The sequence below is a fragment of the Dipodomys ordii genome, unplaced genomic scaffold, assembly GCF_000151885.1.
Source record: "Dipodomys ordii isolate 6190 unplaced genomic scaffold, Dord_2.0 Scaffold82, whole genome shotgun sequence".
NCBI lineage: Eukaryota > Metazoa > Chordata > Mammalia > Rodentia > Heteromyidae > Dipodomys > Dipodomys ordii.
The window spans coordinates 11,359,943-11,386,122 of NW_012267298.1; the positions used below are offsets into that span (position 1 = coordinate 11,359,943).

Genomic DNA, 26,180 nt, shown 5'->3' on the forward strand with positions numbered 1-26,180 from the left:
CCACTTCCGGTTTTCTGGTGGTTTATTGGAGATAGGAGTCTCATGGTCTCTCCTGCCCGGGCTGGCTTTGAACCGTGATCCTCAGATCTCAGCCTCCTGAGTAGCTAGGATTACAGGCGTGAGCCACCAGCGCCCGGCCCTAGATATTTTTAATTGATCAATTTTATTTTATTTTATTTTTTGCTGGTCCTGGGGCTTGAACTCAGGGCCTGGGCACTCTCCCGTAAGCCTCTTTGTGTTTAAGGCTAGTGCTCTACCACTTGAGCCACAGCACTACTCCCAGATTTTTCTGAGTAGTTTATTGGAGATAAGAGTCTCAAGGACTTTCCTGCTAAGGCTGGCTTTGAATCATGATCCTCACATCTCAGCCTCCTGAGTACTAGGATTACAGGCGGGAGCCACCAGCACTGGGCTAAGCTGACTTTCTTTTTTTTTTTTTTTGGGTCTGGTTGTGGGACCTGAACTCTGGGCCTGGGCGCTGTCCCTCAGCTCTTCAGCTCGAGGCTAGCGCTCTACCACTTGAGCCACAGCTCCACTTCCGACTTTTTTTTTCTTTTTGCTTATATGGTGCTGAGGAATCGAACCCAGGGCCTCAGGCTTGCAGGGCAAGTGCTCTACCACTGAGCCACCTTACCAGCCCCTAAGCTGACTTTCTTATTGGACCCTTCTGTGGCCCTCTTTTTCTCTGATCTACTATGCCCAGGACACTGTCATTTTCCTCAGAGGTGCCCTTAATGTCCAGCCAAGGTATGTGTGCAAGTGTTGCCTTTCCACATATTCATACTGGAAGGTAGAGGAAGGTCTGATTATTTTAGTGACAGCAGTCTACCATTCAAATGGGTACTGGAAGCACAGTGGTTGATACCAAGAAAATCTGTTGCTCAAAATAACCAAGTAAATATTTGTGAATGTCCGGGGGGTTTCTTCTGCTAGGCTTTATTACCAAGTCAATTTTGACTTCAGTAAAAAGTATCACTGAATATGGAAATGATTTCTGCTTCTCCTTCCTGTCTTTCTTTTCCCTTCCACCCCCAGGTCAGCAGATCCCATTTGGTCTCCTGGCTCTCTAAGCCCTCTCCTTCTGATTGGCTATTTGGCAGTTGCCTTCTTTTCCTTAGAATAGAAAATGACCTGTTTTCACGTGCGGCCTCCTCATTGTGTCACCAGGTTTGCTTTGTGGGCATTGCAGCCTATGGGCTGCAGCGGGCTCCCTGTGTTTGAGGCATGTGTCTGAGAGAGGAGAGGCACATTTACAGGGGTGCTTTCCCAGCTTAAAGAGGCTGCAGCCCACCCTAGGTCAAGTGAGACTTTGTGCCTCTGTATTTAACTTTAATCTTCCTTGTTCTAAACTCTTAATTCTGGTAGTGTGTTGGCAAAGAGTACTGAAAAAATAGTCCAGGATTAGCAAAAAATAAAAAAAGAGGAGATGGAATTTCTGGTATACTCCAACTTTTAAGACAACAGCAAGGACTGGGGAGGTGGTTCAGTGGTAGAGTGCTTGCCTTGCATGCATGAGGCCCTGGGTTTGATTTCCTCAGCACCACATAAGCAGAAAAAGCTGGAAGTGGTGCTGTGGCTCAAGTGGTAGAGCGCTTGCCTTGAGCTGAAGAACTGAGGGACAGCGCCCAGGCCCAGAGTTCAGGCCCCATGACTGACAAAAAACAAAACAAAACAAGACAACATCAACATTGCAATTAACCAAACATGATTTTACTTTTTTAAATAAAAAAAATTTTGGTAGCACTTGGGTTTGAACTCACGACCTTGCAGCTCACTTGGTTTGCTTGGCTGGTGTTCTACTACTTGAGCCATTCCCTAGCCTAGCTTTATTTTTATTTATTTATTTGCCAGTCCTGGGGTTTAAACTCAGGGCCTAGGCTCTATCCCTGAGCTTCTTTTGCCCAAGGCTAGCACTCTACCACCTGAGCCATAGCACTACTTCTGACTTTTTCTATGTATGTGGTACTGAGGAATCGAACCTAGGGCTTCAGGCATGATAGGTAAGCACTCTGCCACTAAGCCACATTCCCAGCCCTAGCCTAGTTTTATATTGGCTATTTTGTAGATGGAGCCTCACAGGCTTTTCTGCCCAGGTTAGCTTTAAACTTCAACCTTGTGGATCTCAGCCTCATAAGCTAGCTAGCATTACAGATTTGAGCCACTGGTTTCTGGCTGAGATTTATTTATTTAGCAATTTTCTTTTGAATGCCTAAGGCTCAAAAAGTAAATAAGAATATTACTTAAAAAACAAACAAACAGCCAGGTGCTGGTGGCTATGGCTATAATCCTAGCTACTCAGAGGGCTGAGATCTGAGGATCACAGTTCAAAGCCAGCCCAGGCAGGAAAGTCTATGAGACTCTTACTCCAACAAACCACCAGAAAACCAGAAGTGGTGCTGTGGCTCAAGTGGTTGAGTGCTAGTCTTGAGCTGAAGAGCTGAGGGACAGCACTCAGGCCCAGAGTTCAAGCCCCACGACCACCACCACCAAGAACAACAAGAACAACAAGAATGGCTGAGGTATGAGAAACACTCAATGTCAGATTAAGATTGAGCTTTAACTCCATGTTTTCTTAGTTGTGGTGGTAGTAAGCATTAAGACAGAATTCCAGAATAAGAGAGGCTCAGGTGAGTTACTGTGGTGAGTTACATTTCCCCTACCTCCTGACTGTAGAAGACCCCCTTTTTTTGGCAGCTACGATGTGAGGGGTCTGGGATGGACGCCTCAGAGAGTAGCTGAGAAATGCTCCCCGCTGCTTCCCGGTGTGGGTCCCCAGTACTCCTCTGTGTGAGTCACCTTGTCCTGGCAGTAGTGGTGAGCACCTGGCTCTCCATTCCTGGGGTGGCAGCAGCCAACAGGACATCCTGGATGGTAGTTCTTGTGCCCCCACTCTGCCATTAGTGCAGGAGCCACAGGCCACAGGGGGCCGTTGAGAGCTTGAAGCGTGTCTGAGTGCCGAGAAGCTCTAACTGCATTGTACCTTCCATGGTATTCATCTCAGTAGCCACAGTCTGCAGCTGTGTCGGCTGGCCTGGCTCGAGCACTGAGGAAAGGTGGATTTCTGTCATATTTCACTCATCATGGCCGGTCCTGGATCTGTAACTTGAGATAGCCAGTTGTGTTTTAAAACTTTCTGATTAGGTTTTTATTTTAGGAAAACAGGAAAGATAGATATTGGGTAGGAGCTTAATAAGTCAGCACTTGGGACAGAAGAGGAGGAAATAGCCTCAGCCCTGGCACAGGTGGTAGAGGTAGCAGTCCTGGTGTTGGCACAGTTCGTGGGCACCTGTCCCCTCAGTTGGAGGGTGAAGGCGGTGTGATGTGTGACACCAAGTGACCAGTGAGCATTATTATTATTAGTATTATTTTGGTTATACTGGTTGAACTCAGGGCTTTGTACCACTGAGTTTTGCCTCTAGCTATTTTTTTTTGTTGTTGTTGTCAGTCTGGGGGCTTGGATCCTGGGCCTAGGCACTGTCTCTCAGCTCTTCTGCTCAAGGCGAGCGCTCTACCATTTGAGCTATAGCGCCACTTCTGGCTTTTTCTGTTTATGTGGTGCTGAGGAATTGAACCCAGGGCCTCATGCATGCAAGGTAAGAGCTCTACCACTGAGCCATCCCAGCCCACCTCTAGCTTTTTTTAAACAGTTATTTTTGAGATAAGGGTCTCACTTCCTGCTCAGACTGTAACCTGGATCACGTCCTTCTGTTTGTTGCTTTCTTATATAACTGGTTTGCATGCCATCACACCCAGCTTCCATTGTAATACAGTCTCACAGACATTTCTGCCCTTTCTGGCCAGGAATCAGGATCTTCTCCATCTTTGTTGCTATGTAGCAGCTATTGGTTGAGAAGGGGTCTCAAATCTGTGCCCAGTCTAGCCTTGAACCTTGATCCTCCTCATTTTAGTCTTCCAAGTAGGTAGTGTTACAGGTCTGAGTCACTGGTAGCTGGATAACCTAATAAACCTCCTCTTCTTGGGCCAGTCCATTTCCAAGAAATTTTCTGTTGGATAGATGCAACTGTGCATGGGTGAAACTATGCATATATTGTTTGGCGTGAAGAGTCTGTCACAGCTACCCAGGTGCCTTGGAAAGGGGAGGGTAGATGACTTCCTGGGTTGTGACACAGTGAAGTAGTATAGCTGTGAAAGGAGAACTCACAAGGCTTGGGAGCAGTTTTAAGTCAGATGACTGCATTGTGAAAAAATGTTACAAGTTTACATTTGCATAAAGAAAGAAAGGAAGTATCCAGGGTGGGGCTGGTAGAGCTACCTTTGAGTGGTGAATTAATGGGAGGGCCTTCCCATTAAGTAAATATTCAGTAAATATAAATAAAGTATTCTCTTTATTACATGTGTACATACTATTCCCTGTGGAAAGTGAGGTGGTATTGCTTATCCAATCAGAAAAGACGGGTGGGTGGGAGGGGGCCGAAGGAGGTGATGGTGGGGAGGGGAGGTGTGGGAGGGGGCTACAGGAGGTGTTTACATAGGGGATGCCCCCCGGGAGGGGGAGGTCTGAGCCCGGCTGTCTCAGTGGAAGGCCTTCTGTTGTGGGGTGTGGGCTGAGTGTGCACCTGGGGTGCACAGGAAGAGAAACTTGCTTACTGCAGAGGTGCTGTGTGCCTGGGACTCTGGAGTGGGGGGTGTCTTGGATGCCTTAGAGGTCCCTTGTCTGGGGAGCTCTGGGACATGCTATCCTGTGATGCGTGCAGCACACACCACACCCATGTGGTGCCCAGGGGAAGTTCGCAGTAATGGTGACACCGAAGGGAGGGGCTGGGGGAGCAGGGTAGGTTTGGTCCCTAGGTACCTGATATACTTTCTTCCCCACCCCCAGACCAGGACTCCAGCAGGACGCTTGGCTCATTGGCTGGCGCTCTGCGAGCTGAGCCACACCTCACTCCACTGGTGTGCTCTTTCAACAGGGGGTGCCCTCTTGGCCTAGGTGGAATGGGGTGTCGTGGTTCTCGGCCTCACCCCTGGGAGTGTTTGCTCCTGGTTCCTCTGAACCACAGGCTGTGTGGGGCTGGGGTTTTGGACCTCCAGGCCCTGCACATCAGGGAGCTGGTTTGTGGGACATGGCCTGGCCCCGCCCGGGCATGGTTTACAGACGGGATGTGGAGGTGGAGTCCCAGGTTGGCAGACACAGTGCAGTCTTCTCCCACAGGGAATCTAGGTGGCATGTTTTCATTGCATTTTAAAATAATGAAACCAGCAGGAGCATAGCGTTTGAACCGCATGGAGCCTGGCTTGCCATGGGAGTCGGGAGGTGCTGGAAGGCTCTGGGTTCCTCTGATTCTTACCAACATGTTGGCTGGTGGCTGTTCCTTTTCTGCTGGCTGAGAGCCTGCATTCCTAGAGTGCAGTTCCCCTTCCTCCTGTCTCCCGTGCTGTGGACCCAGCCTATCCCGGCTGAGACCTTTCTGTTTTCAGTTAGCTTAGCATCTGAGCCATTTCCTTCCTTCTCCTGAATTACGTTTTGTTTTGAGACAGCAGGGTCTGCTGTGTGGCCCAGGCTGGTCTTGAACTCACCATGCCCCTGCCTCAGCTTCTTGAGTTGTGGGGTTGCAGGTGTGTGCCATCACGCCGCACTTGCGGACTTGCTTCATTCCCCCCATGTTCTTTGGAAGATCTGAAGCCAGCAGGCAGTGCCGGGGCTCAGGGAGCTCACGGTTAGCGCTGTAGTTAGGGAAGCTGCCCAAAGCTCAGCCTATGCTCTTTATCTTACTTGGGGAAGAATGGGCAGGCAGAAGGCTAAAAAAGACATCTTGAGTCCCTGCAGTTGGCTCACACCTGTAATCCTAGTCACTTAGGAGGCTGAGATCTGCCCATCTTGGTTCAGAGCCAGCTTGGGGCAGAAAAGTCCTCCTGAAACTCTTTTTTTTAATTGTGAAAATACCGTACAGAGGAGTTACAATTACATGGGCAAGATAATGAGTACATTTCTTATCAAGCATTATGGCCTCCTTTGTTTCCCCTTCCTATCCCTTCTCATCTTCCCTCCCATCTCCCCCCCCCCAGCTCTTTTTTGGGGGGGGGTCCGGTCGTGGGGCCTGAACTCTGGGCCTGGGCACTGTCCCTCAGCTCTTCAGCTCAAGGCAAGTGCTCTACCACTGAGCCACCTTCCTAGCCCCCCAACTCTTTTTTTTTGTCTGTTGTGGATCTTGAACTCTGGGCCTAGCCGCTGTCCCTCAGCTCTTCAGCTCAAGATGAGTGCTCTACCACTTGAGCCACAGCGCCACTTGAGGTTTTCTGGTGGTTCATTGGAGATAAGAATCTAATGGACTTTCCTGCCTGGGCTGGCTTTGAACCTCGATCCTCAGATCTCAGCCTCCTGAGTAGCTAGGATTACAGGTGTGAGCCACCAGCGCACTGCTTTTCTGAAACTCTTATCTCCAATTTACCACTCAGAAACTAGAAGTGGTGCCGTGGCTTAAGTGGTAGAGCACTAGCCTTGAACACAAAGAGGCTCAGGGACAGTGCCCAGGCCTGAGTTCAAGCCTTACAACTGACCCCCCCCCCAAAAAAAAAAAGACATCTTGTCCCAACTTGAAGTTTCAGAGAATTACCACTGAGTGCCCTCTCTCACTGGTTCTGAGGAGGTGGCTCTGTCTTCCCAGGACAGTGCGGAGCTACTGGGCGTGTGTGCTGGGCGGTAGAGGCAGAGGGGAGGCTGAGGGTGTCCAGTGAGGGAGGACATTGAAGAACAGGAGCAGACACCTGACCAGTCGAAGCCTCCTTTCCCCTGTTCAGGTTGCCCCGACAAGGGGAGGCAGAAGCCTTTCTTCCCTGGAGCCAGAGGTGCTGTCTGTGTTTGTGCCTCCCTTCACGAGTGGAGAGGACAGCCAGGTGGTGGGCGCCGGCGGTGGCACGCTGGGCAAGGGTCGAAGACGCTCCTTCCGGAAGAGGAGAGACAAGCTCCGAGCCGAGCCCCCCAGGGATCTCCAGGGTCACTCCAAGGGGCCAGACTTGGAGGACGTCAGCATCCCGGGCGGCGTGGACCTCCTTGCCTTGCCCCAGCTGTGCTTTCCAGGTGTGCCGCATGGGGGGGGGCAGGCCTGTGGTGTCTGTGCCAGAGGCCCACGTGCCCACGTGGGGAGGATGGCACATCCCAGCCTTCGGCGGGATGGTGTCGGGGCAAGCTAAAGCCATAGGGAAGTTGAAGTCACTTGGTGTCCCCCTTGCCCAGCAGCCGAGTCCTGGAAGGCAGGAGGCATGGACCTCCAGGGTCCGCACGAGAAGGGGCTTTGCAAGGTCTCTGCGCTTGGACTGGAAAGGAAGTACTGAAGGGCTTGGGGATGGTTAGAAGATCGCCCTGGGGTGGGTTGGGTCCCAGAGTGCCTGAGCCTCTCCCCTCTCATTTCTGTCACCGAACAAGAAGCTCAGGGCCCCCTACTGTCCCCATGTGCTCCAGTGCCAACTGACTGGCCAGCCCAGGCTTCTTTTTTTTTTTTTTTAAATATTTTTAAGTTTAATTTTATTTTTTTGCCTGTCTTGGACCTGAACTCTGGGCCTGGGCGCTGTCCCTCAGCTCTTCAGCTCAAGGCGAGCACCCTACCGCTTGAGCCACAGCGCCACTTCCGGCTTTTTCTGCTTATGTGGTGCTGAGGAATCGAACCCAGGGCCTCATGCATGCAAGGCAAGCTCTCTACTACTGAGCCAACTTCCCAGCCCAACCCAGGCTTCTTTTTATCCCTAGTTTTATGAAATGACCAAGTGACTGGTGTTGGACCCTTGGACCAAGAGTTTGGCCCTTCCTGGGGCTCTCTGGGGACAGGTGTGGGGTAGGCATCTGCTGCCCTTCCCCTGGGCACTCACCTGGGTGGGCTGGGGTGATGGCGGAGAAGCTGCAGAGGGAGAGAATGGGGGTGGGTATCTGTGTACATGGGAGGAGGGGGTTGATGGGTAGCACAGGCCTTTGGGTGGTGGTGGATCTGTTTACCCTCTCTCTGCCTGGCCTGCAGGGGGTGTGTGTGCGGCCTGGGAACCCAAGGAAGACCACGTGCACTTCCTGGTCCTCACTGACGTCTGCGGGAACAGAACTTATGGCGTGGTCGCCCAGTACCACCGGCCCCTGCACGTAGGTGACCGAACCTGGTGGAGAATGATCAAATACCTGAAATTCTCCATTTCAAATGGTGTGATTAACCACGGTGTGTTCACAGTGTTGTGCCACCACTGTCTGGTTCCAGTTCTTTTTTTGTGTGTGCCAGTCCTGGGGTTTGAACTCAGTGCCTAGGTACTGTTTTCTAAGCTTTTCTGCTCAAGGCTAGTGCTTTACCCCTTGAGCCATACCTCCACTTCTGATTTTCTGGTGGTTAATTGGAGATAAGAGTCTTACTGACTTTCCTGCCTGGGCTGGCTTTGATCCATGATCCTCAGATCTCAACCTTCTAACCAGCCAGGATTACAGGCAACAACCAATCATGCTTGACTAGTTCCAGAACATTTTTATCGCTCCTAGACCCCATGCTCTAATCTAGCCACTCCCCCCCCCCCCCAGTCCTGGCAGACTGCTAGGCTGCCTTCTATCTCTGGATTTTTTTCTTCTGGATATTTCAGGATGTGAAATTGTACAATATGTGGCCTTGTTTCTTTCCCTCAGCTTGATAGTTCTGAGGCTTATCTATGTCCTGATATGTGCTGAGTTCCTTTTTATGGCTGAATAATATTCTACTATTTGTGGACCTTGTTTGATTTCTATTTCTCCACGAATGGGTGTCATTGATAGACTGGTGAGTGTGTTTGGCTTGCAGTTTGCCTGCTGTGCAAGGTGCTTGGTTTTTGACTTCTAAGCACTTGTCTTTCATTACAGCTGGGGGTATTGTCTGGTTGAGGCTGTGTTTGTGACTCTGTCTCCCTTCCCACACAAAGCCTTAAATAACCCCTTCCCTCAGGCCTGCCCACGCACCCACTGCCGGGACCCTGGCTGTGCTGTCCCCCAGGTTGAGATCCCCTTGTATCGCTCTTGGCATGTGTGGCCGTGTGGCCGTGGGGCCGTGGCGTGTCTCCATAGGAAGACGCGTGCCTGTGGTGTTCGGTGTCCCTACCCCACCCAGGGCAGTGTGTGCCTGGCTGCCTCTGACTGGGGCACTGAGACCCCAGGGCACCCATGTCCCTTGGCCTGGGTGTGGGGCGCCTGAGCCTCTGTGGGAGGTGACGGGGCGATGGCTGGCGTTACTCTTCTTCAGGACGAGTACTGCTTCTACAGTGGGAAGACTCACTGGGAGCTGTCGCGGCCCAGCGCAGGCACCGCCGGCTGCTTTGTGCCCTTCGCAGTGTGTGTGGTGTCCAGGTTCCCGTACTACAACGCCCTCAAGGACTGCCTCTCCTGGTGAGCTGGGACCCCCGGCGGCGTGGGTGGCCCCGTCCAGAGAGGGACTCGCGCTGCTGTGACTTCACACTGGAGGTGCTAGCACTCGGTTGAGGCACGCTTCGTGGACTGAACTAAAACTCACCGTTTCAGTATTCTGTTCATTGTCTCAACATGTGTGCCTCTGTGCGACTCCCTGCTGTGGAGGAGGACAGTCACGGGGTGCTCCCCTTCACAGCCCGCTCCCTGTCCTGCCGTCAGGACGCCGCTCACCCATTCACTCACCCACTCACTCCTCCTACTCCATGCATGGCGCTGGGGTTGGACTTGCCAGGCAGGCACTCTACCACTTGAGCCATTCTCCTCCCCCATTATTTGTTGGCTTGTTTATTATGTTTGAGACAAGAGCTTGCCCTGGTGCCCAGGCTGGCCTCAAGCCTGTGATCCTCCTGAGTGCAGGGATTGTAAGTGGGTGCTATGCCTGTTCCATTCTTAAAGTCATCTACCTAAGTCTGAATGCATTTTGGAAACAAGCTTCTTCAAGCTGTCTCCTTCGGGGTGGCCAAAGTCTATTCCATACTGAAGTCTTAATACACAGAAAAGCATGGTATCCAGCCATTGTTTCACACATTGAACAGAGCCACATGACCAGTGTCTAGAGCAAGGAACAACATGGCCACACCCGTTCCCAGGTCTTCACACCTCTTCAGGTACTTCCACCCGCCAGCCTTCTCCCTGTGACTTGGGGAGGAAAGGCCCCAGGAAGGGCTCAGCCTGGTTAGAAATGCTGAGGGGCAAAGCTGGGTGGAGGCAGGCCTGAGGCCGGGGCTCTGTCTCAGCACTGAGGATGACAATAGAAATGTTGCTTTGAGCCGGGCACCCCAAGGCTCACACCTGTAATCCTAGGTACTCAGGAGGCTGAAATCTGAGAATTGTGGTTCAAAGCCAACTCAGGCAGGAGAAAGTCTGTGAGACTCTTTATCTCCAATCAGTTACCAAAAAAGACACAAGTAGCCGGGCGCTGGTGGCTCATGCCTGTAATCCTAGCTACTCAGGAGGCTGAGATCTGAGGATCGCGGTTCAAAGCCAGCCTGGGCAGGAGAGACCGTGAGACTCCTATCTCCAATAAACCACCAGAAAACCGGAAGTGGCGCTGTAGCTCGAGTGGTAGAGCGCTCACCTTGAGCTGAAGAGCTGAGGGTCAGTGCCCAGGCCCAGAGTTCAAGCCCACGACCGACCAAAAAAAAAAAAAAAAAGACATAAGTAGAGCTGCGCCTCAAGTGGTAGAGCACTAGCCTTGAGCAAAAAAGCTCAGGAGCAGTGCCAGACCTTAAGTTCAAGCCCCAAGACCAGCGAGAGTGCGCACATGCGCACGCACGCACGCACGCACGCACGCACGCACACACACACACACACACACACACACACAGAGGTTACTTTGATTTTGTGACTGGAATCTTGTGTTTTGGTTTCAGCTTATTGACCCATCTGAAACTCTGTAAAGACTTTGAAGTTGATAATCATATCAAAGACTTTGCTGCAAGACTGTCGCTGATTCCCAGCCCACCACCTGGACCACTGCACCTGGTGAGTTAATCCTGGAATCATGTGAACCACGATCCTCAGATCACAGCCTCCCGGGTAGCTAGGATTACAGGCATGAACCACCAGTGCCCAGCTGTTTTGCTTTTCTGAAAATATCTATTAGCCAGGTGCTGGTAGCTAAAACCTGTAATCATAGGGCACTTGGGAGATTTGAGATCTGAGGATGACAGTTCAAAGCCATCCTGGGCAGAAAATTCCATGATTCTATCACCAAAAATAATGAGCAAGAAGCCAGGTAGCCAATATAACTGGAGTGAAAAAAAAATGAATCCTCTTGCATTGTTGGTGGGAATGTAAACTAGTACCACCACTCTGGAAGGAGGTTTGGAGATTCTTCAAAAAGCTAAACATAGGTCTTCCCTATGACTGCCATACCACTCTTGGGCATCTATGCATATCATTACAAGTCACGATGTGGTGAAGACACTTGCACACCCATGTTCATTGCTGCACTGTTTACAATAGCCAAGTTACGGAAACAGCCCCGCTGCCCTACAACAGATGAGTGGATTAATAAAATGTGACATATACATACATATAAAATGTGATATATACATATGTATATACATACATATACACACATACACACAATATGGAATTCTACTCATCCATTAGAAAGAATAAGCTTATGTTATTTGCAGGGAAAATGGATTGACTAAGAACAAATCATGCTAAGTGAGGTAAGCCAAGCTCAGAGAGACAGATGGCACATGTTTTCTCTCATATGTGGAAGCTAGATCTAAAATCTAACTGGACATAATGACTTATACAGGACTCTTGACATTCACACATATTCAGACCAAAGGAGGATACACTTAAGGGAGGAACACAAAGCTGTTACTTCTCTGGACATTAAAAAACATTAGTTATTGCCAGGTACCAGTGGCTTACAACTGTAATCCTAGCTACTCAGGAAGCTGAGATCTGAGATCTGGTTTGAAGCCAGCCTAGGCAGAATAGTTCTGATGAAACTCTTTAAACTTTTTTTTTTGTTGGTCGTGGGGCTTGAACTCTGGGCCTGGGTGCTGTCCCTCAGCTCTTTAGCTCAAGGCTAGTACTACCACTTGAGCCACAGCACCAATTCTTCATGACTCTTATCTGCAACTAACCACTCATAAACCAGAAGTGGTGCTGTGGCTCAAAGTGGTAGAGTACTAGCCTTGAGCAAAAGAGCCCAGGGACACTGCCCAGGATCTGAGTTCAAGCCTCATGATCAACCAAAACAATGTTATTCATTGAAATGGAAAAAAAGCCAGCATAGAGGCATGGTTCAAGTGGTAGAGTGCCAGCCCAGAGCAAGTGTGAAACCCTGTGTTCAAATCTTGATACTTACTACTGGCAACACAAAAGGACATCTATCAGATGTTTTGAAGTGTTTGATGAATGTCTAGTTTTGCTTTACTAGTCCCTTCTGGTAGAGAGTACAGGGAAATCCTTATTTTTCTTCTTCTTCTTCTTTTTTTTTTTTTGTCGGCTGTGGGGCTTGAACTCTGTGCCTGGGTGCTGTCCCTCAGCTCTTCAGCTCAGGCTAGCGCTCTACCACTTGAGCCACAGCGCCACTTCCGGTTTTCTGTTGGTTTATTGGAGATAAGAGTCTCATGGACTTTCCTGCTTGGGCTGGCTTTGAACCATGATCCTCAGACCTCAGCCTCCTGAGTAGCTACGATTACAGGCGTGAGCCACCAGTGCCTGGTTTTCCTTATTTTATTGTTATCATTAAGTAGTTGTACAAAAGGGTTATAATGCCAAAAGTCAGGTTAGAAGTATAGTGCGTCTTTGTCACTGTCACCCCTTCCTTTGTTCTCCCCCATTCCCCCTGTGGTCTACCCACAAGTTATATAGCTCATTTTTTACATAGTGTATGTTGAATACAGTGACTGCATTTGCTCACCCTTCCTCCCATTACTGTGCCTCCCCCTTGCCCTCTCCTCAAAACCTGTTTCCCCTTCCTCAAATTCATTTTGATAAATAGTGCATTAGCTGTTCAGGGCGTTACACTTGTTGGGAACAAGCGTGCCCAGTAGTCCATCTCCTCGCGAGGCTGGAAGGCTGTCCATCTCCTCGCGAGGCTGGAAGGCTGTCCATCTCCTCGCGTGGCTGGGAGGCTGTCCCGGGAGGAGCCACACTGCCCTTCTCTTGACTGCACAGGTGTTCTGGGGAAATGGAGCTGAATTGATGAACTATCTCAAAGCAGTGTCACTTAGGAAAACGAGTCTTTAAAAATGATTTCTTCTATGTTGTGAATGGAGATAGGAGGGAAAAACTGGAGGGAGAGCAAGGGAAGGGGCGATACTGTCCAAAAAGAAATGTACTCTTGGGGGGGCTGGGAAGGTGGCCCAGTGGTAGAGTGCTTACCTTGCATGCATGAGACCCTGGGTTCGATTCCTTAGTACCACATAAGCAAAAAGAAAAAAGCCGGAAGTGGTACTGTGACTCAAGTGGTAGAGCGCTAGCCTTGAGCTGAAGAGCTGAGGGACAGCGCCCAGGGCCAGAGTTCAAGCCCCACAACCGGACCCCCCCCCCAAAAAAAAAAAGAAAAAGAAAATGTACTCTTGGGCTGGGAATGTGGCTTAGTGGTAGAGTGCTTGCCTAGCATGCATGAAGCCCTGGGTTTGATTCTTCAGTACCACATATACAGAAAAAGCCAGGAGTGGCGCTGTGGCTCAAGTGGTAGAGAGCTAGCACTGGGAACAGAGAGGCTCAGGGACAGTTCCCAGGCCCTGAGTTCAAGCCCAGGACTGGCAAAGAAAAAAAAAGAAATATACTTTTTACCTGACTTATAAAACTGTAACCTCTGTACATCGCCTTTATAGTAACAAAAATTTAAAAAGATACTTTTTTTTAGTATTGGGTTTTGAACTCAGGCCTTGTGCTTGCTAGACAGGTGCTCTACCACTTGAGCCATATCTCCAGCCTAAAGGTCTTTTTTCCAAATGTTTTGAGTGACAAGTTTTAAAAGGAACTTTGGCTATCTAGTGGAAATACTTAGAATACATAATTTTAATAATTATATGACATCATCCAGAAAACTTTTTTTTTTTTTTTTTTTTGCCAGTCCTGGAGCTTGAACTCAGGGCCTGGGCTCTGTCGCTGAGCTTCTTTTCTCAAGGCTAGCACTCTACCACGTGAGCCACAGCACCACTTCTGGCTTTTTCTGTGTATGTGGTAGTGAGGAATTGAACCCAGGTCTTTATGCATGCTACCACTAAGCCACATTCCCAGTCCTTACTTCTTCTTCTTCTTCTTCTTCTTCTTCTTCTTCTTCTTCTTCTTCTCCTCCTCCTCCTCCTCCTCCTCCTCCTCCTCCTCCTCCTCCTCCTCCTCCTCCTCCTCCTCCTCCTCCTCCTCCTCCTCCTCCTCCTCTGGTCCTTGGCTTGAACTCAAGTCCTGGGCGCTGTCCCTGAGCTTTTTTGTTCAATGCTGGTGCTCTACCACTGCTGGCTTTTTTGGTGATTAATTGGAGATAAGACTTTCCTTCCTGAAAAAAAAAAAAAAGACTTTCCTTCCTGGGTTAGCTTGGAACCATGATGCTCAGATTTCAGCCTCCTGGGTAGCTAGGATTACAGGCGTGAGTCACCAGCGCCTGGTCCCAAGAATACTTCCTTTGAACAAGCTCCATTTAGAGCTTGAGCCAATTGGCACAAGTGTCTGGTTTGTGGCTAGTCTTTGACTTTCAATGAGCAGTTGGCTGGTGAGCTGCAGAGCTGGAAGGGGCCCCGCTCGCTTCCAGGATGCAGTCAAGGGGTGTGCCGTTTCTGTGAACCTCGGGGCAGCAGTGCCATCTCTGGGGACTTGTTATTCTATGAATCTTCCAGAATGGTTTCACATACTAATCTGCACCAGGTTGTGGAAAAATAGGCATTTCAGCCTCCACTGGGAGCAGCTCTGAACTAACTGTAGTCTTGGTCACCGCAGATGTTTAACATGAAGCCGCTACAGGTTGTGTTTCCCTCGAGAGCGGATCCTGAGAGCCCCATTGTGGATCTAGACCTTCACCTGCCCTTGCTGTGCTTCAGGCCCGAGAAGGTTCTGCAGGTAGGCGGCATCATGCTGACGGCTTAATGGGGCATTAGATGTGTGGAGCCAAGCCAGGCCTAGTGGGCCATGTCTGTAATCCCAGCTCTGTGGGAGGCAGAATTAGGACACTTGTGACTCAGGCTGGCCCAGGCAGACGTGTGAGACTTAATCTGAAAAATAACTCAAGCAGAAGGGCTGGGGCTGTGGCTCGAGTGGTAAAGCACCTGCCTGGCAACTGTAAGGTTCTGATTCAAAACACCATTATTGCAAAAACACTCAAAACAATCCAACCTATAGAACCAGGATCTCTGAAATGTTTATTATTGCGTAGAGCCACCTTCTACAGCGGTGCATGCTGTTTGCAAATAGCAGCTTTTAGCACTTTATTTTTCCACTGGGACTGAGTACAAGGCCTTTCAGTTCTCTGCCACTTGAGCCATACCTCTAGCATGCCTGACCCCAGCAACTTGTGCTTCTTAGTCAAGTGTGGTACAATCTTTCATTTGAGATAGGGTCTGACTTTGCTCCAGCTGGCCTTCGACTCATGATCCTCTTGTCCCAAGTAGCGATGATTCCAGGTCTAAGCCACTGTGCCCTGCTTTGCATGTTATGTGGAATCTTGGGTGGCCATGGTTTTGGACAGTGGATTGTGGAGGTTGGGGAAGACATGCGTTCTGGTTGTATTGGATGGTGTTTTATGGAGTTTTAAGTGTCTTGTGCCCAATCAGAGGGTGCAAATGGCGCTGTTGTCCCCCCAGATCCTGACCTGCATTTTAACGGAGCAGCGCATTGTCTTCTTCTCCTCGGACTGGGCCTTGCTGACGCTGGTCGCAGAGTGCTTCATGGTGTACCTGCACCCGCTGCAGTGGCAGCACACCTTCGTGCCCATCCTGTCCCGCCAGATGCTCGACTTCGTCATGGCGCCCACGTCCTTCCTCATGGGCTGCCATCTCGACCACTTTGAGGAAGTCAGCAAGGTGAGCACCTACGGTGGGCTGGGAGAATTAGACTCGGGGAGTCCCCCGCAAGGACGGATGGGAAAGGGCTCGAGCTTAGAAGGGAAGGGCTCTGCAGTGCCGGCAGTGCACCCTCGTCCTTGATGCCTGTGGTGTTTTGGATGCCACGCTGTGTGCTGCACACACACGCTGGGCGCCGTCTCCCCGCCTCAGCCCTGCCCACACCCCGTGTGCCATCGCCCCTGCTGCAGCCCCGCATACTCACTGTGCGCTGTGTCATGTGCACTCATGCCAACCCTCAGTGAATCGTGGGGTAAGTTTAAGGCACCCGCTTGGCAAGGGGCAGAGCCTCATGCCACCTCTCATCCGCTTAGTTGCAGAGCTGTTCTGAGGGCCAGCGGGACCATGGTGGGGACGCTGCCGGCCCTGTTGGTTGTGCCTGTCACTGTAGTAAAGATCCGTTGTAGATGTGATCTGTTATAGTGATCACCTGTCTCAATGGCCATCTGTTGTCATGGCAAGCTATCGCCATGGAAATCTGATGTTGTGCTGATCTGTTGTAGAGGTGAACTATTGAAATGACCATCTGTCTCAACAACTGTCTGTCACCATGGCCATCTGTTGTGGGTCTGTGCTAGATGCTGTGACAATGTTAGCAGGTAGCAGGCAGGGTTTTTTGTTCAAAGACCTTTTTATGAGATACAACAACTATCCCACCAAGTATACCAGATCACAATGTCCAGTTCATAGTCTTCACGACCATCACTGCCTCATTAGACATTTTCGCAAGGAGCCTGTGATGTGGGGGAGCAGTGCCCTCCCTGAGCCTTGGTGGCTGCCAGTGGAGTCCCAGGCTCTGATGTCATTGGTGGGCTCCGGCACAGCTCCCTGGTGTCTGGCCCGCCCCTTGAACTCAGCCCGCGCTCCTGAGGTCCCCCTGCGATGCAATGTCTGTCAGCACTTCATCGGTGCCAGGCTGTACTTTGGCTGCTCAGTGGCCACCTGCCAACTGGACGATTGCTGATGGGCATTGGGGTTGCTTTGCCTTTGGCCTGGTAGGAAATGTTGCCACGGCCACTCATGGACAAGGGTTGGGTGCCCTCCCGTGTCTTCCTGTGTGTGTGTGTATCCACAGGAGCAGGCACAGAGGGCGCCCTCACTGTGGGGCACCAGCCTGTTCTGAAGTGGCCGTGTTGCTGCGTTCCTAGGCAGCAGCACTTGGTACTGTTAGGTTTGTTTCAGTTCTAGTTCTTCTGGCACCTGGTGGCTTGGTGTGTTTACTTTTGGAGTCGGGCTGGGGAGTGTATGCATCTTGGGCACATTGGCAGTTCGACATGGCAGGTGCATGTTTGTTTGCTTGCTGTTTAGAAAGCTCTCACTGTGTAGCCAAGTTGGCTACACAGTCTCAGTCTCCCAAGGGCTGGGGTTGCAGCATGAATGACCATGTACTCAATTGTTTTTTTTTTTATTTTGGGCGTGCCCAGTGTCCACAGAAGTGGAAGAACAGAGGAGGGAGCCTGTCCTGCTCCTCACCTTGTTCAGCATCTGACTCCTTGTCCCCACAGCTCCACTTCTTGGGGGGCTAACGCAGCCCTTCCCCCAGGGGCTCAGCAAGGGGGCAGCTCCTGACTGAGCTATCCTTCCTGTAGGGGACAGCGTGCTTTCTGTGAGTCAGCAAGGGACAGTCTGGCTTTAGGAGAAGGCTGCGGAGACCCCTGGGAGGAGCGGGAGGACGTCAGTGCTGCGTCTGTGGCTGCGTGCTCCAGCTGAAAGCTGGGATTCCTTTTTTTTTTTGCCATTAGGGGGAAAAGCCATCTTGTTCTTGGCTCCTCAGGAGGGAAACTTCCTTGGCACATTTGCTTAACCATTCTGGACAGCTGTCATGCAGGAAGCTCACTTAGTGATTTACGTGTTCTGGAAAATTCCCGAAGCGGTAGTTGCTCCTCGGTGGAAACCGTTGGGTTTGCTTTGATGCTCTGTTTTTCAGGGCCGATGGTGGGATTCTCGGGGGACCTGCGGCACAAAACCATTGCACAGGGCGGGCCTGGGCCTGGATTCTGTGTGTTTGCCCCATACCACTTGTACTAGGAAGAAGCTGTTGTTTGCACAGTTCACGTGCCACCGGAGGGTTGGCCCAGACAAAGGTGCTGGCACCGTCAGAGCCCCAGGGCAGTGCCGCTCGCTGTGGGTTTTGTCACAGATAAGACTGTGTAAGTTGCCACTTGCATAGTTCCCAAATTCCACTTGTATGTGGTCACTTGGCCTAGGACCCTGCCTCTACTCTGGTCCAGTGGGTGTCAAGCTTGCTGGGCATTTGGGGGACACATTGAGTGTTGAGTGTGGGTGGAGTTCTGGAATGTTCCCTAAGATTTTATGAAGTTGTGTGTGCAGTGTTTGGATCAGGGTCATTAAACACTTGCAGCATGCCTTGGTGTCTAGACTTGAGGAGGAAAGGCTCTGATGACCACAGTGACCTGTGACCTGACGTGAAAAGACAGACACCGCTCCCTTGCACTTGGCGGCGTCCCCAGAGGAGCCCGGCTTGTAGGGATAGAAGGAATGGCAGTTCCCCGGGGGCAGAGGAGGATCGATGGGGCGGCAGTGTTCTGTGGATGTGGGGTTTCAGGATGGAAGCAGGAGAAGCTTCTAGAGACCCGTCACGCAAGGGTCATGCAGCTAGATGAGTATAAAATGTCTGCCCCACTGTGTACTGAGACAGCCAGGTGGTCAGTGGCAGGTTTTGGATATCTTTAAAAAAAAATTTTTTTTTTTGGTCAGTCATGGGGCTTGAACTCTGGGCCTGGGCGCTGTCCCTCAGCTCTTCACTTAAGGGTAGTGCTTTTATCACTTGAGCCACAGTGCCACTTCCAGCTTTCTGGTGGTTAATTGGAAATAAAGAGTCTCACAGACTTTCCTGCCCGGGCTGGCTTTGAACCATGATCCTCAGACATCAGCCTCCTGAGTAGCTAGGATTACAGGTGTGAGCATGGGTGCCCAGTGGTTATGTGTACATTAACACAACTTAAAGAGACTAAGAAAAAGACATTTAATCAGACTTAGCCCATTCTTATTGTGCATACTATAGTTTTGTGTGTGTGTGTGTGGGGGGGGGGTAATTGAACTCAGGGTGTGGCTGATTCTAGGCAAGAGATTTGCCACTGGGCCACACCCCAGTCCTCTACTGTGTGTTTTGTGGGTAATGTGTACACGCTACATGGGCAAACATGCTGATGCTGTCCTAGTGAATCAGAACTGTATTTGGGTGTTTTGAAAGGCGGCTCTCATGCCTGTCTTTGCTTTCTAGGAAGCTGACGGCTTAGTCCTGATAGATATCGACCGTGGGAGCATCACCTGTCCCGAGTCCCCCAACAACAACCTGGGCATTCCCGAGGTCCCGCTCGCCGCGGCACAGGAATTTATTCAGAGGTAACGAGAAAGGTGTGTGTGAGAGCATCTTGGTCGCACTCTGTATTTACCACCTGTAGTGCCTTCTCCAATTCTATATTGCTGTTCTACACGTTTACTTTGGACATTGTGAATATTTTAAGATAAATATTTTAATCTTGTCAAAATACAAATTATGGCCCAAAATTGTTGGGGGTCAGTCATGACCCCTGAGAAACCTCTTGACTTTTGTCTCAGAGTCCATACTGATATATTTTTTTTAGGTTCTTTATTCATTTGTCCATTCATCTATCCATCCATCCATCACCCATCCATCCACTTATCCATCCATCTATCCATCCATCCACTCACCCACCCATCTATCTATCCATGCATCCATCCATTTCATCTATCCATCCAGCTATCCATCATCCATCATCCATGTGTCCACTCACCTACCCATCGATTTCAGCTATCCATCTACTCATCCATCTATCCATCCACCTATCCATCATCCAGCATCCATGCAGCCACTCATCCATACATCCTTCCACTCATCCATCCATTGATTCATTCATTGGTCTCCCCATCCATCCAACCTCTCATTCATGCACCATGTCAGATATTTATTAAATATTAAATATTTACTAAATACAGATATTTATTAAATAGCTCTGCCCTGTGACACTGGCTCTTTTCACCTGAGCATTCTCTTTTTTCTTCCTATGTTTTTGTTTTCTTCCATCTTGAATACGCAGCTTTGTTAACCACAATAGATAGGGCTCAGCACAATTTTTCCAAGAAAGGACAGATCAAAAAAGAGCTTGTGGGGGTAGGAGGGGGGAGGCTGGGAAGGGATGTGAAGGGTAAACAAAGGAGGAGGCTACATTGCTTGGTAAGAAATGTACGCATTATCCTGCCCATGTAATTGTAACCCCTCTGTACAGTATGTTCACAAAAAACAACAACAACAACAAATTACTAAATTAAAAAAAAAAGCTTGTGGTCTGTGGGGCAGAGGCTGGAAAGTTGTTTGTCCTCCTGTGCTCTCGGGGGCAGGGGGAGCAAATGAGAGATGAATTGTTGGTTATGTCAGGGTGTGGCCTGTGTTAGGGCTCTGGCTACCTGGCCCTGGTCCAGGCAGGGGTCCAGCTCTTCTTGTGACAGTCACTGTGGACAAGGCCACTAGTCTTAGAACCAGGCGCCCTCTGCTGGCTCACATGGTGCTGTTTTCATTGAGTGTTAAAATGGTGGCAGGAGAGATCCTGCTTTTCAGTCTCCTGACCTGGGTGGGGTCATAGAGGTGATGCTGGAGGGTCGGGGAGGAAACAGCAGCTGCTCTCGCTCAGGCCCTGCAGACATCCAGCCTGGGAGTGTCTGCTGACGTGAGAGGTAGCTAGCTGTCTGCTTGTGTCTTCCTGTTGGGGGTCAGAAGCCAAGTGAGCGGAAGCAGGGGATGGTGGGAAGAACAGGCAGCTTTGGTCTGGGACTCCTTGAACTGGGCGTTCCCACTCAGGCTTACCTCAGTGCTGGTATTCTTCTTCCTGGATGGGTTTTGCAAAACACAGGCTGAGCATCCCTAATCTGAAAATGCCAAATTCTCAGTGCTCCAGAATCGCAGCTCTGTTGAGCACCGCCATGATACCACAGTGGAAAATTCTACACTGGGCCTTGTGGGACAGGTCACACGAAACCTCAGTGTCCCTAAATCCCCATCAGTCTGTGTGTGGAGGCTATGCTGAGACATAAGCCAGAGTCTGCTTCCATTCCTACGGTGTCTTATGACATCCCCCAAAGAGCCCAAAGCTGACATCTGTTTTTTTTTTTCTGTGTGTGCATATTTTTTTGGGGGGGGTCAGTTGTGGGAGCTTGAACTCAGGGCCTGGGCACTGTTCTCAAAACTAGCACCCTACCACTTGAGCCACAGCACCACTTCTGGTTTCTGAGTTACTTAGAGATAAGAGTCTCATGGCTTTGAACTGTGATTCTCAGATCTCAGCCTCCTGAATAGCTAGGTTCACAGGTGTGAGCCACCGGTACCCGCTGACATCTAGTTTTGAAACACTTACGGACCCGTGCTTTTTTTTTTTTTTTTTGGGTTTGCTGGGGATGGAACCCAGGACCTCTTTTAGGCACGTGCCTACTGCTGAGTTATACATACAGGTGCTGCGACCATGTGACGGGGCCCTCATCCAACATAGGGGTACATCTTTATCCTTGTTTCATCTATTATAATAACCTTAAGGGGCCCCAAACTGAGACCCTTTGAGAGTGGAGAAGCCTGGGGGCTTGGTCAGGCTTCTCAGACAGTTTGGTCTGGGCTGTGGCAGGCAGCTCTGCTAGGGACTTCCCTGTGGGCTAGGAGGAGGGGAAATAGACATGCCTGCTTGTCTGCTTACTTCCTGGTAAGCAGTGGCCACCCCTGGTGCTCAGGCATTCCAGAAGGCCGTGGCTGCCCTCTGTGCAACTCCTGGTGTTTCTTTTGACCAAAGATTTTTGCCTGTGTCTGTGCTGTTGGCATTCCAGATGTGAATGCACACGGGACCCCTTTGGTGGCTCCTCCAGCATGGCTGTGGGACAGCTCATCATGGCGCCTTTGTTCTGTGTGGGTGGGGTGGGGGGCCTGTCTGTGCCCCAGCCTCTCAGCACCCCCAGGCTGTGGCTGGGAGGGTCTCGTCACGGCGTCTTGAGCTGTGGGTCCACATCCATGTGTGGGTGTTTGGCCAGAGGGGAGGAGTCACGCTGGCCAGCCCAGCTCTGTGCTGGGGTCCCCAGCCTTAACTTCAGGAGCTGTGGCAAGCTTTTGGTCAAAAGTTACTGAGACACTAGGGCAGCTTCTTGGCTTCCCAGTGGAGGATGCGGAGTCCCGTGTGGGCTGCAGGAGCTGCGGTGGCCCCGGGACCTGGTCCCACTGCAAGCTCATTGCGCCCCCTACACGGCCTCTGGTGCTGGAGCAGGGCTCCCAGGAGCGTTTGGCCCTGCCTGGGCAGCGTGTGTGAAGGGGGAGCTGCTGGGAGCCAGCCTTGCCCCTGTGGCAGCCATGGAAGACAAGAGCAGCCTGAACCGGAAGCTCCCCTTGATTGTCCCGGAAGGGAGCCTGCTCTCATCCAGGTAGGCCCCGGGGTTGAAGTGACAGACCTGAGATAAAAACATGTGTGGTCCTAAGACAAGACGTCAGTGCTGTGTTTTGGAGGTGAACAACCTTGGACCCGCTGACCTGGGCCTCCTCTGTGGCTGGGCGTTTGCAGCGTTCTAGGGCATTCACCTTCCCCACCGCGGCTGCTCGTGTTGGGGAGCCCCAGGGCTGTGCCGGGCCTTGCAGCCTCGTCTCCTTCCCCCAGGGTGCAGAGCCTCCAGCTGCATCGGGAGCTGCACCTTGCTCACCTGAGCTCCAGCACAGACCTGAACGAGGGCCGAGCCCGCAGGCGCGCCTGGCAGCAGACGCTCAACTGCCGCGTCCAGCAGATCACCCTGCACCTGCTCGTCAGCATCTTCAGGTACCTCACACGGGCTCGGGCATGTAGGCGAGGCCGGCCGTGCCCTTGCAGCACACCTGGAGGCGCAGACTTCCTGCCACAGTCGCTGCCGCTGCGAGCCGCCCCTAGTGTGGGATCGCGTCCTGCGCGGGTGGCGTGGAGGAGTGGAGTTGTTTGCTGCCGCCGTTCGGCCTCTGTGCAGTCCTCGAAGGTCTTGTGTCACACGCGGGCGCCGCTTGTGGGTGGAGGGCCTGCAGACCTTTCCTCTCACCCCACGCGCTCTCCTCTTTCTCTTGCAGTGTCCTTTCTCTCCTCGCTGCTTTCTGCTGGCCCATAGCAAAGAAGGTGCCCGTGCCGGCCCTCGTCCGCTCTGTGGCGCTGCCCACTCACCATACTTTGTGTGGTCATTTCTACAGCAGAGTTTTAATGTCATGACTTACATAAAGAACACGATTTCTAGGGAAGGGCAGGATGGTGTCTCACAGGCAGGTGTCATCACCTCTACTACTCACAGTGATGTCATTAGTGTGGTCCTGTTTGCTTGTGTTCTTTAGAAACAAATCTTCCATGACGGGTTTGGGCTTTTATCTTTTTTTTGTCGGTCGTGGAGCCTGAACTCTGGGCCTGGGCGCTGTCCCTCAGCTCTTCAGCTCAAGGCGAGCACTCTACCACTTGAGCCACAGCACCACTTCCGATTTTCTGGTGGTTTATTGGAGATAGGAGTCTCACGGTCTCTCCTGCCCGGGCTGGCTTTGAACCGCGATCCTCAGATCTCAGCCTCCTGAGTAGCTAGGATTACAGGCGTGAGCCACCAGCACCCGGCTGGGTTTGGGCTTTTATTGTTGTTGTTTAAATACTTTACAGTATTGATGAGTTCATTAAAAAGCAAGAATATAGAGTGATAGGGGTTGGGGCATGGCTCAGTTGGTAGAGCAGTAGCCAATGAGCAAAAGTGGAAGGTCCCAGTCTTGGACCTAAAAAAAGAAAAGAAAATATAATTATGCTCCTTTCTTTTTCTAGGCCTGGGGATTGAGCTCAGGCCCCACACTTGCTAGGCATGTATTCTCCTGCTTGAGCTATTCCTCCAGCCCACAGAAATATGGCCGTGGACTATAGGATTTCCTGTCCCCTAGATGGAATGATTTGCTTGCTTGTAAAAGAAGAGAGACCCGGGGCCTGCGCCGGCCACGTCCCGGCAGGGTGCTAGTCCTGTATGTAGATGGCACCTGAGGCCCGGGAGGCCGTACCCTGAGACCCCCAAGGTGTTACTGTCTAGGAGGAGCAGGGGCACAGCAGGTTGCGGGGGTTTGTTGGGGCGGCTGGCTGGGGGTCATGACCCCAAGCCTCCCCTTGCACTTTACTACTCCACAACACAGAGGCTGACTGTCAAGGGGAAGAAGGTGTGAGCTGGGCTCTTCTCTAGCCAGGGAGAGTCAGGTCTGACCAAGCTGCTCACCAGACCCTCGTGCCTCGGGATTCACGTTAGCTCTGGGAGGACAGGCTTCCAGAGTGTGTGTTTCCTGCCGTTGTTCTTACTGCTTCTAGAAGTGATGTTTTTTTTCACGTGTTTGCAGCACCCAGCACTTAGGCTGTCGTTGTCTTTGTTAGGGAAGTGAAGAATCATTTGAACTATGAGCACAGAGTCTTCAACAGTGAAGAGTTTCTGAAGACCAGAGCGGCCGGGGACCAGCCGTTCTACAGACAGGTGAGGGGTGTGCGCAGCAGGTCGCTGCTGCTCAGTCCGTCCACTTTTCTCTACTTTAATATTTCTCTAATACATGTTTTCAAGATCTGTTCATATTTTAGGAAATATATTTGCTTTTTCAAGAAGCTTGTTTTCATACGGGTCCTTTTTATATTATTATTGTTTTAGCTGGCAGTGGGTTTTCTTTTTCTTTTTTTTTGTCGGTCGTGGGTCTTGAACTCTGGGCCTGGGTGCTGTCCCTCTGCTCTTCAGCTCAAGGCGAGAGCTCTACCACTTGAGTCATAGCGCCACTTCCATGGCAGTGGGGTTTGAACTTAGGGCTTGGAGCACACTGGGCTAGTTCTCTACCACTTGAGCCACACCCTCTGCTCCAGCTTTTCCTGGTTATTTTGGAGATAGAATCTCATGAACTTTTTTCTTCCCAGGCTGACTTTGAGCTGTGATTGTTTGGAGCTCAGCCTCTTGAGTAGTTAGGATGACAGGCAGATGCTACTAGTGCCTGGCTCCCTATCTTGTTTTAAGTCATCTTTTAGAGCATAACATATGTATAATAAGATACGCCATTTTCAGGTTACAGTTCGTTAGCCTGGCAGAGGGGCACAGCTGCGCCATGTCCTCCGCCTGGGCACCCTGTGTGATGTTGCTAGTGCGCCTCCTTGTCATCCCAGAGCAGCCTGTGACTCCTCTGTCCCTGGGGACAAGGTTGGTCCTTGGCCAGCGTCATCCTGATCGGAGCTCCCCCGGCCCCTTCCCTCTCTTTGGGACGCGTCTCCACAGCTGCGTCTCCCCCTCGGTGCTGGCGGCGCTCTGGGGTTGGCTGGAGGCAGCTCTGTTACCATGTCCACTCCAGCAAGGAGCCCTGGGGGGTTTGTTTTTGTCCGTCACACAAGGCGCTTGTCTTGGGCTTCGTGCTCCTGTGCGGACCCTGGTGAGGGGTGAAGGCTGCCTCTCTCCAGGCTCTGCAGGGTTCGCCTCTGATGCTCCCAGGCCTGCTGGCGCCCCTGTGGGCTGGGGAGGCCGCCTGCTCCCAGCCTTACCTGGCTGTGCAGTTTCCTTTGCAGGCATCTCAGGGCCGTGTGGAGGTGCCGGTGTCACATGCGGGTGGCAGTGTGGAGCTCGTGATGCTGGGCCTGCGTGGAGCTTGGAGAGGGTCTGGCCCTAGGGGACATTTGAGCATGGCTGGCAGGCACCCGAATGACCTTTAAAGCCCGTGGGGAGTGTGCAGAGGCCGTGCTGGGGCGCCTCTCACCTGTTGGGTCCCAACTGCCACCTCTTGGGGAGGCCTTTCCCTGTGGGGCTTCTTCTACACCCCTCTGTCAGCTGGGACCCCGGAAGATGAGGCTGTGTGCCGCCTCCGAGCCCCGGGCCGCACGGCACAGATGCCCACGTCACCCCACTCATCGTATGAACTGCGTGGTGAACGCCCGCCCCCCTCTCCTTTCTCTCCTCTCTCCTTTCTCCTCTAGTCTCCTTTTTCTCCTATCTCTTCTTTCTCCTCTGTTTCCTCTCTTTCTCTCTTCTCTTCTTCCACTCTCTCCTCTCTGTCTCTCCTCTGTCTCTGTCTCTGTCTCTCTCTCATTCCTCAGCAGTTTTCCAGAGTACATGCTCCCATTGGGAAAATGAAATAAGAAGGGAAGCATTGCTCACAAGCGGGCATGGCTCGCACAATGCCTCGTGACCGCAGGTGACAGTGTTGACCTAAGGCTATGGCCGTTTCCGAT

At 51.3% G+C, this 26,180-nt stretch overlaps 1 protein-coding gene across 1 annotated transcript in view; it reads left to right on the top strand.

The window, feature by feature from the left end:
• Window positions 1-26,180, top strand: part of Dennd3 (DENN/MADD domain containing 3) — a 96,024-nt gene that overhangs the window by 55,414 nt on the left and 14,430 nt on the right. Inside the window, exons 11-19 of the mRNA XM_013025138.1 lie at window positions 6,757-7,036; window positions 7,968-8,083; window positions 9,195-9,337; window positions 10,792-10,903; window positions 14,837-14,956; window positions 15,697-15,915; window positions 19,199-19,320; window positions 22,620-22,775; window positions 24,363-24,459. Of these exons, the coding sequence (XP_012880592.1) occupies window positions 6,757-7,036; window positions 7,968-8,083; window positions 9,195-9,337; window positions 10,792-10,903; window positions 14,837-14,956; window positions 15,697-15,915; window positions 19,199-19,320; window positions 22,620-22,775; window positions 24,363-24,459 (1,365 nt within the window). The remainder of the gene's footprint in view (window positions 1-6,756; window positions 7,037-7,967; window positions 8,084-9,194; window positions 9,338-10,791; window positions 10,904-14,836; window positions 14,957-15,696; window positions 15,916-19,198; window positions 19,321-22,619; window positions 22,776-24,362; window positions 24,460-26,180) is intronic.